The sequence below is a fragment of the Phyllostomus hastatus genome, unplaced genomic scaffold, assembly GCF_019186645.2.
Source record: "Phyllostomus hastatus isolate PE091 unplaced genomic scaffold, TTU_PhHast_1.1 phas_scaffold_182, whole genome shotgun sequence".
NCBI classification, from domain to species: Eukaryota; Metazoa; Chordata; class Mammalia; order Chiroptera; family Phyllostomidae; genus Phyllostomus; species Phyllostomus hastatus.
The window spans coordinates 29,017,525-29,035,009 of record NW_025334013.1 but is presented as its reverse complement, the minus strand read 5'-3'; the positions used below and the strand labels follow the sequence as shown (position 1 = coordinate 29,035,009).

The window sequence follows — 17,485 nt, the reverse complement described above, 5'->3', positions numbered from 1 at the left end:
CATCTAGAATACATTGGAGTAAATAGGAAATTTCTTGTTACTTGTGGTTGTTGGTTTTATCTCTCAAACAGACCTGGTTTTTCGTTTTCAAGGACTCCATTTCCTGCATGAACTTGTCAGCAAGCTCCTTAATCTTCTCAGAATAGTTCATATCCTTTAGTCGCAACTGATACTCATTCTCCATTTTTAATTCCTCCACGCGAGTCTTCAGCTCCAGCATGACCTGAGCCTTTGGGAGAAAGACACAGAATGAGGAACGCTGACTGTGGGGGTCACTCAGACTATTGACACCTGCGGCCTTGAGCGCTCTGAGACCTGCAGCTCTGGTTACCCTCCAGCTCGTGCGTCTCAGCTAGAACTCATCATCTTTCCCCCGCAAGACACACAGACTGAAGACTAGGAGACATACGAGCTTCTTCCTCTATCCTCGTATCATATATTCAGTGCGTCCTACTGTGTGCCTGACGCTATACTAATACTCTCATCTCCTGCAAATATGCGCCAGTGCCACCTGCTCGGTGAGCTCTATGTGGACCCCAGTATTTATTCCTGCTACTCTCCCCTTCTCACTCCCAGCACTCACGACCACCCCTCCCCAGCTCTGTCCTACTTTTTTTTTAAAAAGGTAGCTTCAATAGGGAGAGCACACTTTGTTTTATTTTTTAAAAAGCTTTTATTTATTTATCTTTAGAGAGGGGGGAAGGAAGGGAGAAAGAGAGAGAAACATCGATGTGTGAGAGATACATCAGTCGATTACCTCTCGCACACCCACAACCAGGGCCCTGGCCTGCATCTCAGGCACGTGCCCTGACTGGGAATTGAGCCAGTGACCTTTCAGTTCACAGGCCGGCCCTCCATCCACTGGGCCACACTAGCCAGGGCCGCTCTGTCCTGCTTTTAATTAGTTCCTCAGATCTTGGCACTTTCTAATAATAAGTTACCATTTTATTGGTTGTCTTTGTCTTCTTCCCCTACTAGGATTTAAGCCCCCAGAAGACTGAGGTCTATGTTGAGTTTGGACGTTGATGTACCCCAAGTGCCTAGAAGAGGGCACAACACTCAGTAGGCGCTTGAAACATATTTGTTGAACCACGATTCCTGCTCCCACAGAACTTGCAGTCAGAGAACTTGCAGAGTGAGGCGGCCAGATGAACAGAACATTACAACCTGCATTAAGTGCCCGAAGCCAGGACTGTTCATTTGCCCCCTCGGTGTCTGCGGGGCCTCGTCTGGCCTCACTGTTACTACTTTAATTTAGGTCCTAAGTCTTTCCACCTTCCTGGTTCCTAGGTCTAGTGTCTTCTTCCTCCTATCCATTGTATTCACCATTGCTACAGTTTTATGAAAATACTGTAATACACATACCCCTCATTTAACAAAAAGTCAAAGTTGAGGACAGAGGAGGTGAGAACACAGACGCTTTCTTCTTGCTCACTTATGAGTACACTCTGTGCGCCCCCATTCGTCTTTTCTGGCCTGTCTCCCCTGTCGCTGCGGATGACTAGAGAACAAGGAATGGTTGTGCATGTCTCTGCATTCCTGGCCAGAGGGCTAGTATGAGTCTGGCCCACAGGAAGTCCTCAGGTGACAGGTGAACACAAGTCGCACATGCAAAGTGAGGAAGCGGAAAGTGAAGGTGCCTGGTCAGGGCACTGCGTGTGGTCGGGCGCAGGAGGGAGGCAGAGGGCGAGAGAGGCGGCTGAGACTGGGTCAGACCATAAGGATCCTGTAGGCCATGCTAAGAAATTTGGAGTTTACCCCAGAGGGCCTCGGAAGGCCCTTGGAAGGCCCTTGTCTAACCGGATGAAGCTGACCTTGGCCTTAAAAAGACCTCTCTGATGGCAGTGTGCAGCACGGGCCAGATGAGAGGACTGAGGCAGGGGTGCTGCACAGGCCGGGGGGAGGTGGTTGGGGTGTGACTGGTTGCAGAGTAGGGGGAGCAGAGAGTAATGGAAAGGTTCAAGAGAGAGATTTTAGGGAGTGGGAGCCTGACTGGGTGTGGGGTGGGGTGCAAGGTGAAGGTGAGAGAACGGGGGACTAAGACTGTTTCTCCAGCTGGGTGGCTCCCTGGGGGTGCACTTGGCCTGTCTTGCTTCAGGGTTTTATCCTGGGAGCCTGGTGTAGGACCAGCAGCATTGCCAGCCTTAGATAAATATTTATCAAATGAATAAATGATGCCTTGGACGAGTGGAATACATTTATTGTGGGGGTGATCTGGTGTTTGACAAGTTGTGTTTGATGTATTTGCTCATTGTCCTTCCTTAATCCCTCTCTAAGCTGCTGCAAAGTAGTGTCTCCAAGACACAAATCTACCACATTGCTCCCTAACCTAAGTCTGTCAGTGGGTCCAAGGGAACAATTTCCAAAGTCTAAACATGGTGTAAAAGGCCCCATAAGACCTCTGTACAGCATTCCAACCCCTGCCTCCCTCCCGCACGCCCTCTCCTCTCCTGCCCCACCTGGCCAGGAGCATCTTCCCCAGAGCAACCCTCCATCATCCCTCTGCACACACTTATTCCTCGGTGTTAAGATCCTTTCTCATTTGTTCTGGAAGGCTCCATCCAAAGCTCTCTTCCTCTGGCCCCACCTGGCCTGGGTCACGGTCCCCTTCCCAGCATTGTTCCTTCCCAACACCCATCATGCCCTTAATTCCCTTTTTAAATTTCACCTAATCTTCCTCCCAGGCGATATGCTGAAGGACCCTCTATGTCCTTCATCTCAGTGACCCCAGACCTTAGTCAGTGTCCGATACACAGCAGACCCCTCTGTGAATACTAGCTGGATGAATGAGTAAATGAATGGCTGAGTGAATGAGTAAATCGTGGCCTGAGAGAGAGAGACAGAGAATGTCATAGAATATAAAGAAAGGAACTGGGAATTCTGGGGAATGTGACTTTTAAAGGACTGGTGGAGGAGGAGCCGGGTGGCGGGGAGTGGAGAGGCTCACAGGGAACAGTAAAACGTGGCCCAGGGGATGCTGCGACACTGCACACACTCGTCATTTCCAGCTTGGCAGCAGTTCTGTCAGTCTGGGCAGGGGGCAGGAGTCAGCTGAGACACCTCAGGCTTTTGGTACAAACAGGTGCCTCCTATTTGGTCTCTTCCTCCACCCCGTGAGAGGGAGAGAGAAGAAAACAAGGAGGAGGAAGAGGAAACATTTGCTGCCTGCAGGATGTCAGGCCCCGGCTTTCAAAGGCTCCCCTTGTCCTCTCCTCCCTCTCCTCCCTTCCTGCAGAAAGCTCCAGGCAGCTCTAGGAGGGACCCCCGGGAAATGCCAGGGGCCTATCTTCCTGCCTTGGGGCCACTCTGGCATTGATGGTCTGGTGGTTTTACTTGTCTCCATCCCTCGTGACTGATTTCCTGACCACAGGACCCAGGCCTGTTCCACATAAGCATCCCCAGCACCTAGTAAACAGGAGGTACCAGATAAATGCACTTTGGATTCTGGACGAATGGCACTGAGCACATAGTTTTGTTACCTGCTGTAAGCCTCTCGAGTTTATCATCCATGCAGCTTCTCCCGTAGGGTGTGGGGCACAGGGCTGTGCCCTCGAAGCCCTCAAAACACAGCTGGATGGAATGCTGACTACAGGAACAGGAGGGAAGGCCCCTGGGGAGGAGTGGGCTCTGGAGTAAACTGGATCGGAACCCCAGGTCTGCTACCTATAGCTCAGTGACTTTGGACATGCCACTCAACCTCTCTGAAACCATTTTTGGAAACATGGGAGAATACCAGTATCTCCTTCACAGAAACCATGTGAGCCTAGCTGCCCCCTGGGGTCCCCGCGTGTGCGCGCTTATTCTCAGCCAGTCTGCCAAAGGCCCCCTGAGTGCCAACCCCAGCCCCCCATGCGGCCCCGTTTTCTCTCCAGTGAGATGAAAGAAACTAGCACGAACCAAGAGAAACTTGCCAAACTGCAGGCATAAGTGTGCATCGGTGGGAAAGGCACTGCTTGTAGAAAGTAGATGGTTCACAGGACAGATACAGCAGGTGATAAAAAACTTCAGTTCTCCTTAAAGGAGTTAGGGGTAAACAACATCTCTGGTATCGAAGAGGTAAGTTTGTTCACAAACCAAGGAATAGTGACCCACTTTAACAACCTTAAAGTTCAGGCATTTCCGGCAGCGAACACTTTCAGCAGTGCAGGCCACTCTGAGCCGACGCAGCTGACAGAAATGCTGCCCAGCATTTAAATCAGCTTCCCGCACACAGTCGGACTAGTCTAAGGAGACTGGCTGAGGCCCTGCCCAAACACTCCCTGGATGGAAAAGCACCAGCTGCTACAGGAAAAGATGATGATGACGAAGTTCCAGATCTTGGGGAGAATTTAGATGAGGCTTCCAAGAAGGAAGCAAACTGAACTGAGTCAACTTCTGAAGAAGATGAACTTGAAGAAGTCACTGGTGGCTACTATCTTATATTGTGACTGCTTTTTCAAATTTCGTTTGTGGATCTGATAAAACTTACACCGCTAATGTCTTTAAGCCCCAGCCCCTTGGACACTGCAGCTCTTTCCAGTTTTTGCTTCTCCGCACGTCATGTTTTGCAGCTAATTAAGCTGAAGAAGCCTGGGCATAAAGTTTGAAACCAAGGTTAATTAAAAAAAAAAAGAAACTATATGAGATTTAAATGAGAAAATGCTTGTAATTAGCACAGTGCCTGGTACGTGGCAAACATAAAAAAGAGTTGGTTATTGATTATTGCTTTTATTATTTTATTATTAAGGGAATGTTTGTAAATACCTCTTTTTTTTAAAAAGAAGTATTTTTTTAAAAGAAGGCTCTACAGACTAGCAGTTATTAAGTTTCACAGATACAATTGGGATACTCAGTTTGTCAATTCAGTTTTATAAATCTTTATCAATTGTCTTCCATGGGCTAGAAACTTCTGTGGTGCCGCCATCAGAAAGTAGGAAGAGAAAAGCTAGTTTGTGGGTGAAGAACAGCGCACAGCACAAGATGCCCACGGGGCAGAATGACAGGCGGGTGCGGTGGGAGCAGGCTAGGCGGCAGTGAGGGGGTGGCAGGGGGGTGTGGGCAGAGAACTTCCAGGGAGCACTGGGCACTGGCTGAAGCCGGGCTGTAGAGGGCCTCCAGGGCCAGCCAGCGTCTGGGTGCCTACAAGGACTTTCCACATCCCTCTTTGTCAGATCCAGTTCTTACCTTCTCTTCCATGTCTGTCTTGGTGACAAGCACCTCTTCGGCAAAGCCCACCTCCCTCTCTCGCTTGATTCCCCGACCATCCTTATCAAAGACCCTCCAGGTGAACAGGCAGCCATCCTCAGAGACCGTCAGCAGGAACTGGTCATCGAAGGTGAGCGACATCTGAGAAAAAGACCGTGGACAGGAGGCTTTCTGAGGCCCCGGAGGACCAGGCTGGCTATTGTGCCAGGCTCCCTCTATGCGAGCCTGGGCCTGCTTCCCGGGGAGGGAGACTAAGTCCCGGGTAAGAACGAGACGGTAGCCCTCATGGGTTTCCGACAATGAGTAAGAGAAGCAAGATTACATCTACGTTCTCTGTGGATTTGGAATGTTAAGAGTCAGCTATTGTCTAGACTACACAGAAAACTTTTAAAACCCAACAACAACAAAAAAAGCCCAAACAATCCAACTAGAAAGTGGGCAAAGTATGGGAACATTTCACAGAAGAGAGTGTACAGATGGCAAATAAGGCCGTGAAAAGATGTTCAACATTATTAGCCATTAGGGAACTGCAAATTAAGATCATGATGAGCCCTGGCTGGTGTGGCTCAGAGGACTGAGTGCTGGCCTATGCACCAAAGGTTCGCTGGTTCTGGTTCAATTCCCAGTCAGGGCTCATTGCCTGGGTTGCAGGCCAGGTCCCCAGTAGAGGGTGTGCAAGAGGCAACCACACACTGATGTTCCTCTCCCTTCCTTCCTTCCTTCCTTTCTTTCTTTCTCTCTCTCTCTCTTTCTTTCTTTCTTTCTTTCTTTCTTTCTTTCTTCCCTCTCATCCCCTCTCTGTAAAAACAAATAATAAATAAAATCTTTTTTTAAAAAAGACCATGATGAGCTATCACTATACATCTATTAAAACAGCTAAAATAAAAATAGTGACAATACCAAATGCTGGCAATGATGTACAGAAACAGGCTCTCTCATGCATTGCTGATGGTAATGGAAAATAGCTTGACAGGCTCTTAAAAAATGAAATATACACTTACAATATGATCCAGCAGTTGTACTCCTGGGCATTTATCCCGGAGAAATGAAAAATTAGGCCCACACAGATGCTTATCCATGATTGTTTTAGCAGTTTTACTTGTTATAGCCAAAAACTGGGAGAAAATAAAAATATCCTACAACAGGGAGATGGTTAAAGTAACTATGGTACAGCCTTACCAAGGAACACTACTCGGCCGTAAAAAGGAATGGACTATTGATACATAAAATAACTTAGATGGATCACAAGGACATTGTGCTGAGTGGAAAAAGCCCCTCTCAAAAGGTCCCATCCTGAATGATTCCACTAATAAAACATTCTCAAGATGACGGCATCTTAGAAATGGAAAACAAACAGGTGGTTGCCAGGGACCGGGGTGGGGGTGGTGAGGCCGCTGGGTGGGACTGTGAAAGGGCGGTAGGAGGGGCTCTCAGCGATGATGGCATAGTTCTCCATCCAGATCGCAGCGGTGGTTACACAAATCCATGCATGAGACAAAATGGTAGAGACTGGCACACACACGCACTGTGCCGATGCCGGCTTTCTGGCTTGGTGTCCTACTATACTTCCACTGGATATGATTTCTGGCGGGACCGGGGTGAAGGGTATATAGGACCACCATGCTATCTTTAAAATTTCCTGTGAATCTATTATTATTTCAAAACAAAACACAAAAACCAAAGAGCCAACTATGGAAATATCTTCCCTCAACCAGTAGTATGTATTAAAAACCTTGAAGATGGCAATGCTCTTTCCCTCAGAAATTCTCTCTATCTGGGAATTTAGCCTTTGGGAATAATCAGAGATGCCCTTGGAAATTTGCTGACCAGGACATTTATTAGAGTTTATAAGGTAATTTCAATGCCCGGTTATAAGAGAAGAGCTAAATAAGTTATGGTCTATTACATGATGGAATATCTGCATAGCTGCCGAAATCATGCCATTGAGGACTATTTAATTATTGCATATGGCAAAGTGCTTATACCAGCATCCAGTTTTTAAAAAGGCTACAAAAGGGTGTATATATAGCATAACCTCAATTTATTTGAAACACACTCGATATATATTTAAAAGAGTAGAAGTTTTAAATGCACCAAAATATGAATGGTGATATTATAATGAGGGTTTTTATTTCTCAAATAAACATGCATCACTTTTATAGTCAGAACAATAGACATCTTATCCACAGAACCCAGTAGATCTGAAGGGAAGGTGGGAGGGACTATGTTATAGTAATTTACTTTGGCCCCAAGGACCAGGCTCAGTACAGGGGTGTTCCAGTTTATAACGAAAAAGACTTTCTTAATAAGGACCATGTCTGCAGGTGAGCCAACAGAGTCTGGGGCGTGATAAAAAGCCTCGGGTGTTGGTGGCGTTTGGTCTGGAATGAGAGAGGGGTGGGGGAGGAGACACACACCTCCCAGCGCCTGTTCTTCAGAACTCCATGTAACAGAAATGCTGCTATTTCAGAAGGGAGAACAGAGGGACCATTTATTAATACAAAGGTGTGCTCATGGTATTGCCCCCAGGAGGGCCTTCTGTAACCTTGTACAGAAATCCTTAGGTACAAGTCTGCTTATTTCCTAGGGCTAATTCCTCGAATAGTTTGAACAAAGAATGTTAACAGCCTGTAAATGTCCATTGAATGGATGGCTGCACTGAAAAAGGAGACAGGAAAGGCACTGGGAGGTTGATGGGGTGAAGAAGGGACGAGGTGGGCGGGACCAAATGGATCCTCCCACCACCAGTCCTGGGACTGGGCCCCTGAAGAGAGGGGCCCCTCTCACCTTGGTGACAGGACCAGCGTGGGCCTGGTAGTCATTGAATTCTTTCTGCGCAGACAGAGGGTACTTCATCGCACGAATGGTTCCCACTGAGGTCCCCACAAAGAGCATGCGCCCCGAGTGGGAGATGACGATGGCCGTGTAGATGACATCAAATGCCGGTATCTCTCGAAGGATCTGGAGAGAGGACAGCTCTGTTCAGCGTGAGGGGTGAGCCCTGTCCCCAGGTTCCCGGGTCATTCTCTTCCTCTCCACTGTCAGCCATGGGAAAGAAAGTTCTGTGCTTAAAAAATATTTCCTCTTCCTGAAGGCATCTGTCACCATGCTTAGCATGTCAAAAGCACAAGCTAACTGTTTCTCAGCTGCTTGACTGAGAGTAAACAGTTCTGCGAGTTAGGAATAACACCAACAAAGGGAAACCTTCAAACAGCACGCAGACTAAGAGCCAAGCACCAGTCTGTGGCTTTTATGCATATATGTTGTCACTCTGAATCCTTGCAACCCCCTTTGAGGGAGTTACCGGTACCCCTGAAAGAGGCTCCCAGAGATGGCAAGTTACCTGCCTCGGCTCCCCCACGCGGTGAGTGGTGGTCCGACTCCAGAGCATTTGCTCTTGGCTGCGATATGACCATGCTTCTCAAACCCAGAATGGGATATGGATCACAAATTTATTCAGCAAACGTGAATTAATGTCCATTATATAAATGAAACTATACTTTCAGGGGACTCATTCCTTCATGTATTAATTCACCCACCCACCCGCCTGCCTGCCCATGTGCCCTGACTGAGTGTGTGCCCCGGCCATGCAGGGGATGATAGCGGGTGGGAACGCCAAGAGGAAGAACCGTGGCCCTGCCCTACGGAAGCTTTGCTCTGGCGCAGCACTCTGGAAGCCAGAGCCAGGATGAAGCTACTTGGGGGCATAGTAGTAAGACACCCTACTCTGAGCTGTGTTCCAGTTATGGGGAAACCTGCCCCAGGCCGGTCTGGTGCCGTGGTATCTCTGCATTTCTCCAGGCACCAGCACCAAGAGAGTGCTGAGCGCCAAAGAAAAGTGAGAGAAGCCGATGAAGACCAGATGCCGCTGGGCTGCGGGAGAAGCACACAGCCACGACATGTCCCTGCCGAGCTCTCCTCTCCTCCCCCAACCACGGTGGTGCCTCAGTACTCATGTTAGTTCCTTCCGGAGCCTGCGATGTGTGCTGAAACCGAGGAGTACTGAGCAAGCACTGAGTGCAACACCTTTTTCTCGTCAAAATGTGACGAGTACAGGGTCAGATGAGTACCCTGATGGTATGACTGTATTTGGAGCTCAGTGTCATAATTCTACAATTTCAGAGTGTGAGGGTCTCAAACAAATATGATGGCAAGCCTAGGTGATGGCAATAACTATGGTTCTGTTTCTACCAGGAAAGTAAGTGAAGTCAAGGGTATGAGTGCAGTTTGGAGACACTACTGAGCTCCAGGCCTGGGGGGTGGAGAGAAGTTCTAGACAGCATGCAGAACAGAAGTGAAAGGGGCCCCACAATTTAGCCCAGTCGGGCAGGGCCCTGGGCAGGAAATTCCGGAAGTAACAATCACTGAGGTGACTGAAGAGGAATGAGGGGCAGGGGTTCCTCTGTGAAGAAGGGACCCTGTTCTCTCAGGCCTTCTTCCCACCCCGCTTTCTGCTGCGAATGCAGGACTGTCCCCGCAGATCGGTGCAGCAGCCCAGGGGCGGGCAGGGGCAGACTCACAGAGGAATCTGCAATCTCCTTGAGGGTGTGGTCAGATCCAACAGCAAAGATAATTTTGGCGTCAGGGGAGATGGTCACGCAGTTGTAGCTGCAGGACTTGAGCACGCACTCTGTCTCCCTCTTCCCCGAGGACAGGCTCCACTCGTATACGGCGCCGTCCGTGCCGCAGGAAATCAGTCTGCTGTCCTCTGCGTTCCACACGACGGAGCGGATCTGCAGGGGTGGGGGGAGACACACCCAGGGAAGAGTGCACATGCACACACACGGACTCCCGTGGAAAAGGCGGACGAATTCTTCACACATTCCACTAGACTGAGGCGCAACTCCTGGTACGTACCCTCCAGTAAGCATGAAACCTAGTTTCTTGGGAACATCAACATTCTGTTTTCCGAGATGCTTGCAAAATACGAAATGTGAAACACTCCCATTTCCTTTTTACCTGAGCTGGGAAGACTGAGTTGTAATAGTCCCTGTAATGCTAAAACCAATTATTGCTACGTTTTTTAAAAAAAAGCTTTTTTGGGGAAAATAATCATATATCCACAGGAAGTGGCAAAAAATAATATATCCACAGGAAGTAGAGAGACAAGGGACTTTTGGAATGGCAGAGTAAGGATCTTAGCTGACCTTTTCCCCAACAAAGTAAGTTAACTGTTGAAAATGATACAAGCAATTGTTTAAAGTCTCTGGAAGTTGTCCTACAGGCATATAGCAAATGTGGAAACATCCATTCAAGAAAATCTGCTCAGTCTCAGTGAGACAGTCTGTGGCACGAGCTACGGCTTGCTCCTTCACCCTCCTCTGCTCCGAGGATTTCACTCCTGTGCACTGTGCGCAGGTGTGGCCCCAGGATGGGGCTCCTCTCCCTCCGGCTCTCAGGAAGGGCGGACTGCTGGTGTTTCCATCCCCACCCAGAAGCTCTACTCCAGGCACGTAGGAGCAGGAGGACCTGGTCTCCCTTCCTCCAGCCGGTCCCCACTGGTGGTGGAAGCTCTGCTCCAAGTGCAGGAGGCCAGGAACATTGGTGCCCCCAGAGTATTGATTCCATGCTGTGAGGGGAGAGACAAGAAGTCCAGGGGCTCCCGCCCCGTCCCCTCTGCAAGTGCCACTCAGAGTGGGGATGTCACTCCTGGAAAATGGAGCAGGGAGGCTGCCCAGGGGACAGGCAGGCCATAGAACAAGAGCTCTACAGCTCTGCTGGAGGGGACCGACTTATCTGAAGCAGAGCGAGGTGCACTTTCATCTGTGTCTCCAAAACCAGCAGGAGACAAGCCCAACTGGGATGCAGCTCTCGATAATGGTGGTGTTCACACAGCGCTCTCACCTGTGACCTGTTCACTGCTAAAGTCAACAGTCAGTTTTTAGTCTTCACAGGCCCTCTTGCAGACACAGAGTACCAGTGACCGCTTTTCCCTTTTGGGATCTAGTTCCCTGGCCTCTCTGATACAAGTCTCTGATTCCAGGTTCTCTTTGTACCTTCATTTGAAGTCTCTCTCTCTCTCTCTTTTTTACAAGCCTTTAAATGTTGGTCACCTGTCTTCTGCCGAAGATTCTTCTCAGATTCCACATAGGCCCCTGGTGATCTAACCTATGCCTCCAACTCCCACTACAACCTAACCCCCTGAAGCTTAATTCTCAGCCTTGACTTCTTTCCTGACCTCCACACTCACATATCACACTCCCCGGACATGTCAAACATAACAAGTCCGAATGCAACTGACCATCCCTCTTCTCCCTGTCCCTGAGCCTAAAGCCGTGGTCTAGTCTAGTCCCTTGCTCATCTTCCGCCCCCACTTCCTAGCTGGTCTGCATCACTCCAACTTCCCTCCCCTCTAATCCAGCCTCAATACCATTTGCAGAATTACCTTCCCATCCTTTACATCCTTTCTTAAATCCTTCCAGTTGCTTCTCATCACCTACGGACCGGACCGACGTCCAACTCCTCGGCCTGGCGTACAACACGATGACACCGTCAATTCCTCCAGCCCTTTCCTCTGTCATCCCTCACGTGTGCCCAACGTGGCAGCCAGATAAACCACCAACCACCATCCTATTTTATGCGCCCATTCCGTCACCCGGAACATGTCCTGCCTAGAACAGCTTTCTTTTTCAGTTGTTTTTTTTTTTCTCCAAATGTATCTGCTGACATTTTCTTAACCCTTTCAGTCTTTGACCCCTCCCTTCTCTCCATGCTTCATATCCACTCTGTCTTCAGGAACCATTGGTTTTACTTCCTAAGTATCTTTTGAATTCATTCACCTCTCCCTGTCTGCACCAGCTCCATCCTGGTCCAAAACACTATCTTCTATTGTGCAGACATTCACGATGGTCTCCTTCTTTCTTTCAGTACATTTTTTACTCTGTAGCCAAAGTAATCTTTTAAAATGTAAATCTAGTCATATCATTCTCTGCCCTGAAAGCCTTCACTGATTTCGAGGAACAAGGATAAAGTTTAAAAATCCTTAAAAGCCTATAAGGTTCCGTGTACCTGGGCCTCAGCTAACCTCTCCAATCTCAGCTCACCCCAAGTTTTATTCTGATACGTATGTTCCAGCCCCACAGACATCTCAGTTTCTCTGACACCCCGAGCAGCCTCCCACCCCAGGGTTCTCGGGGCCCTGTCTGCAATGATTACCCCCTCCAGCCTGTCTGGTTCATTCCTGCCCATTCTCTTAGGACCAAACCTTTGTGAACACCCCAGTCCCCTTCGTTATGCCAATTCCTTCAAATTTCCTCTCATAAAGCCTCCTGTTTTTCTTTCATTGAATGTACTGCGATTAGTAACAAAGTTTGTCTGTGCATCTGTTTTATTGTCTCCTCCCCCACGTAGACAAGGACCTCCAGGAGAAAAGGCATCTCTCTCGTTCACCTGCATCCCACTGACTGCCACAGCACTTGGCTCTGTGCTTCCACATGCGTCACTCACTCACCTTCCCTGTGTGTCCTTTCAGGTTTGAGATGTTCTCCAGGCTGGTGGTGGTAAACACATGAATCACGTTTCCGTTGACCGCAGCAAACAGGTGACCTCCGTTGCTAAAGGCACACTACGAGGGAATACAGCCAGAGAGCAGGCATGGGAGAAATGAGCAGTCTCCCCGGAGGTCATGGTCAGGGCTCCTTTCCTCAACAGCAGGCTGAAGCCATGTGTGGGGGTGGGGACTGGGGAAGGCACAGACACACTGAGAACTGCCTGACGTTTGCAGACCCCTTCGCTGGTCCTGTAGCTCCTGCTGGCCAAGGAGCCGACACTGCCAGGTGCTCTGAGTATGAAGCTGCTTGGACCACAGGGTGGAACACTCATTTTGTCTGTACAAGGGGTTTCAGAGTGGGCAAGTGATTCCTGGAATCGCGGTCTCGTTTCTGCAAGTCTTCTCAGGGAAAGTTGATGGACCGCTTACCACTTCTCTGCTTATTTTTCCTGACTCCTCCTGGTCTCCAACCTCACCTTCCCAGTTGTGCCTCTGATTCTGTAGTAACGTTTTCTTTTTTAAAAAATTGTATTTATTTGTTTTTAGAGGGGAAGGATGGAAGAAAGAGAGGGAGGGAGAGAAATGACGATGTGAAAGAGATACATCCACCAGTTGCTTCTCTCACGCGCCCTGACCGGGACCAAACCTGCATCCTAGGCATGTGCCCTGACCGTGAATCAAACCGGTGACCTTTCGCTATGCAGGATGAAGCCCAAGCAACTAAGCTACACTCGTCAGGGTGTAACTTGTCTTTCTCAGTGCTTTTGTGTTACTCCACAACCACAGACAAGACTGATCACAGGTGGGCTCTTGTAAGGCTTTGGGCTCAATGAAACATTTTGGAGAGAATAAGAAAAATGTGATGGAGTCATATACTCAATAAGCTGGGTGGGAGAAGAATTGGATTTTCCTTTCTACATTTTCTTTTTTAAAGCCACTGAAGTTTTCTAAGATACTTTGGTCCCTCCTCCCTAGAATGTGTTAGTTGATGTTTCAACCCTGGATTTCCAAGAAAGTGGGTCTTTATCTCCAGCAGTTCTCACCTCTCTGCATCCTCTGACAGAGTATTCTTTGAAAGGACGTATGTCGTCAATGAGTAGATTCATGAGGCACAGTTTGTCAGCAAACCCTACTACGATGAAGTGACCAGATGGGTGGAGGCTGATGGCATATGCCTCTTCTTGGTATTCCTTGTAGAGTTCCAGGCTGCTGTGAAACAGATCAATGACTGACTTGTAAGTCTAGCCTGCTAAATTCCTCAGGCCCCCCTCCCACCCCGTATCTGGTATGTGGTTTTATCACAGCACTTAAGCTACTTTATTGTTTGCAATGACTACTTCCTCTCTTTTCTAGATCTTGGTGGCTGAAGGACAGTGTCCAGCAATGAGAATGCCGAGTTGGGGGACTGATCAAGGGGCTGTCTAGTGATGTTGAGTGCGCAGCAGCATCTGCAGTCCCCACATCAGGACAGCCCCAGCAGCTGTATATAATAACAAAGAAATTGCAGTGTGGTGCCAGTCTAGGTCAGAGAGTCTCAGGGAAGCTATGCCAGGAGGAAAAAAAAAATCACTAGGGAGCTGAGGGGGTTGTGGGTAGTGATGAGGAGAAAAAAGATAAATAATCGTCTGGTGAGCTCTATGAGGTCAAAAGCAGATCTCGTGGGAGAGAGGGGTTAGGAAAGCTGGAAGGACACAGGAGGTCAGGAAGGAAGGTGAGGTACTGGAGTGTTATATCCGTGTCCCCAGAGTCCAGCACAGTGTCTGACAAGGAGCAAGCATTTACTAAAGCCCAAAGTAATCTTCCAGCCTATGCAAGAGTGAAAAGAAAAGGTAGGCTGACCAACTTGATTTAAAAAAATTCTCTGCCCTGGCTGGTGTGGCTCAGTGGATTGAGTGCCAGCCTGTGATCCAAAGGGCCGCCCATTTGATTCCCAGTCAGGGCACATGCCTGGGTTGCGGGCCAGGAACCCAGCAGGGGGGTGCACAAGAGGCAACCACACATTGATGCTTCTCTCCCTCTCTTTCTCCCTCCCTTTCCCTTTCTGAAAATAAATAAATAAAATTCTAAAAAAATAAAAAGAATGGTTTATTTTTAAAAAATAAATAAATTTTTCCAACTGAAAGCTTCTAAGTAATTAAAATTTAAAACCCTCTACAATTCACATGAAAAATGTAACAACCCAAATCCTCCATATTACAGTAGCAAAGCCTTTTATTCCTTACTTCGACTCATAATTCCAGATGCGAACAGACCGATCCAGAGAACAGGTGGCAATGAGGGGTTTGCGGATGCAAGTAGCTAGGCCAGTGATGGACGATGAGTGCAGTGGGTACATCAGATAATCAAAGTGGGCGGGCTCCCCCTGGAGAAACCACACAGAATGAGACCCTGGACAGTAAGCAGACGGCGCTTCCGCCCTCATCACCCATGAACGCGAATCAGCCTGGCTGCACGGAGATCAGGCTGTGCACAAACTGTGTGAATAGTAGGCATATTTTCCTGAGCCACGATTATTTTAAAACATTATTTCAATGGCAATAAAATATTTTATTCCATGAATATACCAGAATTTAATTTAGCCATTCCTTTACTTAAATGTGAGAACATTTAAGTGGTCTCCAATTTTTGTTATTTAGGAGTAACTAGACTAAATTTCCTTGCACGTAGGTCAGTGTACCTCTCTGGTACTAAGGTACCATCAGTATCCTTAGATACTGCTCTTTTACTGCGATGTAAGTGCCTGATGGTCAGCGTTTGATTGTCAGGACATCCATTTGAAGATATTCGTCTTGAATAAACATTGCCAGCTATGTGACACAGCAAAACAGCAGGGTAAAGAATTAGGCTGCCCTCTTCTTTCAGAAAAGCCTGGATAACTAGATACCTTATGGCGTCAGTGACCCCACTTCTCTCTTCCTGCGCCCTCGTTCCCACTCTTATGCCGTAAACTATGTATTAAAGAATAACCCCCCAAAACCCTACACACCCCACCCCTGGACCCTAATAAAGGCAGAGCCCCAGGTCAGTGCTGTCTCTCTACCTGTGACCTCTCCCTGCAGCCCTTGGGCATGCATGCTGTGTACCCACCAGGACCTGCGAGTCATAAATCTTGTTTTTCTGAGTTCCTGATGCTTTTTGCTGAAGCACACCTGCAGTTGTGGTAAGGACCAGAATGGCTGGTCCCGCCACAATGCTGGCCCCATGGGGGAAACGTGTAGGCCTGGGCCAGGGCCTTGGGCTTTCCTAGCCGACAGCATGACTGTTGATGGGCTGGGGCTGGCACAGCAGATACATTTCTAGACTGGAATACCAGGAGACATGGTGTGGACGGTTTTCAGGACCCTGATAGGTACTGCCGAATTTCACCCCGGGGAGGTCATACTACTCTGCCTCCGGCAGCAATGGGGCTTGGGTGAATGGTGCAAATTAAAATGTGTCCTATCACACTGCCTGTGTAGGTTGCAGATGCCTGTCATCAGAGGCCTTGTCCCTAGGGCACCTGAATGAGGAGTGATGTTTGGGAAATTGAATGAGGGGTACATATTTCGGGTCTGTCCACAAGACAAGGCAAAGGCTAAGGTGCGAATTCCCTCTAATTCTGGCCCTCCCCCACTTACAAACTTATCTGTATCACTCCATCATTTCCCACTACCTCAGAGGAACAGGCACTGTGCTGGGTGGGGGGCAGGCGCAGAATATGGACATTCTCCTCCATCTGTTGTCCCTTCTTTCTCCAATGCCTTCAAACTCCCTGCCTCTGCAGGCATATTCCTATTAGATTGTTTCGTTCTCCGAAGGATGAGCAAGAACCAATATGGGGAAGAGGGGAGAGAAGAGTGTTCCAGGTAGAGGGGCCAGGGTTTGCACAAGCCTTTCGACAGGAAGGAGCATGCAGATTCATGGTGACAGGAAAAATCTGCCCTGACAGGTGGAATGACAGGATGAGGCTGGGGAGGGCAGCAGGGCCAGACCATGGGCAGCCTGTGCACCCAAGTTCAGTCCTTCTCAGAGCACAGGGGGCCACTGAAGGATCGCAGCTGTGGTGGCCGTGGTGGTAGGGGATATGTGTCTAGCAATGACCAGATATGGGTTTGGAAAAGACCACTTTGGCATCAAAATGGAGTATAACTCGGGCCAGAAAGCAGGGTGTAAGTGTGGAGACAGGCAGAAAACTCTTACAGCTGAGGAGAGAGAGTGGAAATGCTCCCCTCACAGAAGATCCAACTCCTCTGGCCTAGTTCTCTCCTCCCCACACACTCCCCGCCCCAGACTTCCTTCTGAGAGGCCCTGCCCAGCTGGAGGGAGTGAGGCTCCATGTGACAGCTCACCCCTCCAGACAGAGCAAGTGAACAAACTGGAGAGCCGGACATCAAAAGAGTTCTTTTGGCATCTACGTGAGTCAGTTCCCCAATAAAACAATAAAAAAAGTTTCTCAATCAGCAGGTTAAAGCAGCCCTGGATTCATGGTGACCCCGAGTATAGGCGGACAGAAAGGCCCACCTGAGAGTGTCAGCTGGGCAGCTTTGCCGCCTTTACTCACCTCTGAACTCCAGGTAAGAGGCCACCTCTTATGGAAACCACCTGTGTCTACTGGTTGATAAATGAACAGAGAAGATGCGGTGCATACAGTGTATATCGTACAACAGGACACCACTCAGCTATTAAAAAGGTGAAGCCCTGCCATGTGCTCTAACACGGATGGACCTTGAGGGGATTGTGCTAAGGGCAATAAGGCGAGCGGGTGCCCTCATGGAAAAAATAAATACCATGTGACTTTATTAATACGTGGGATATTTAACAACAGACAAACAA

The 17,485-nt window shown here is 48.6% G+C and overlaps 1 protein-coding gene and 1 pseudogene across 2 annotated transcripts in view; one reads left to right on the top strand and one right to left on the bottom strand.

Moving 5' to 3' along the window:
* CFAP57 (cilia and flagella associated protein 57) overlaps positions 1–17,485 on the bottom strand; it is a 57,231-nt gene that overhangs the window by 29,165 nt on the left and 10,581 nt on the right. For both annotated transcript variants that reach the window (XM_045859901.1, XM_045859902.1), the window contains exons 6-12: positions 14,896–15,035; positions 13,717–13,882; positions 12,635–12,748; positions 9,705–9,917; positions 7,972–8,145; positions 5,164–5,325; positions 74–229 (exon numbers count right to left, since the gene is read on the bottom strand). In XM_045859901.1, the coding sequence (XP_045715857.1) occupies positions 74–229; positions 5,164–5,325; positions 7,972–8,145; positions 9,705–9,917; positions 12,635–12,748; positions 13,717–13,882; positions 14,896–15,035 (1,125 nt within the window). The remainder of the gene's footprint in view (positions 1–73; positions 230–5,163; positions 5,326–7,971; positions 8,146–9,704; positions 9,918–12,634; positions 12,749–13,716; positions 13,883–14,895; positions 15,036–17,485) is intronic.
* LOC123832266 lies at positions 3,877–4,361 on the top strand (annotated as a pseudogene).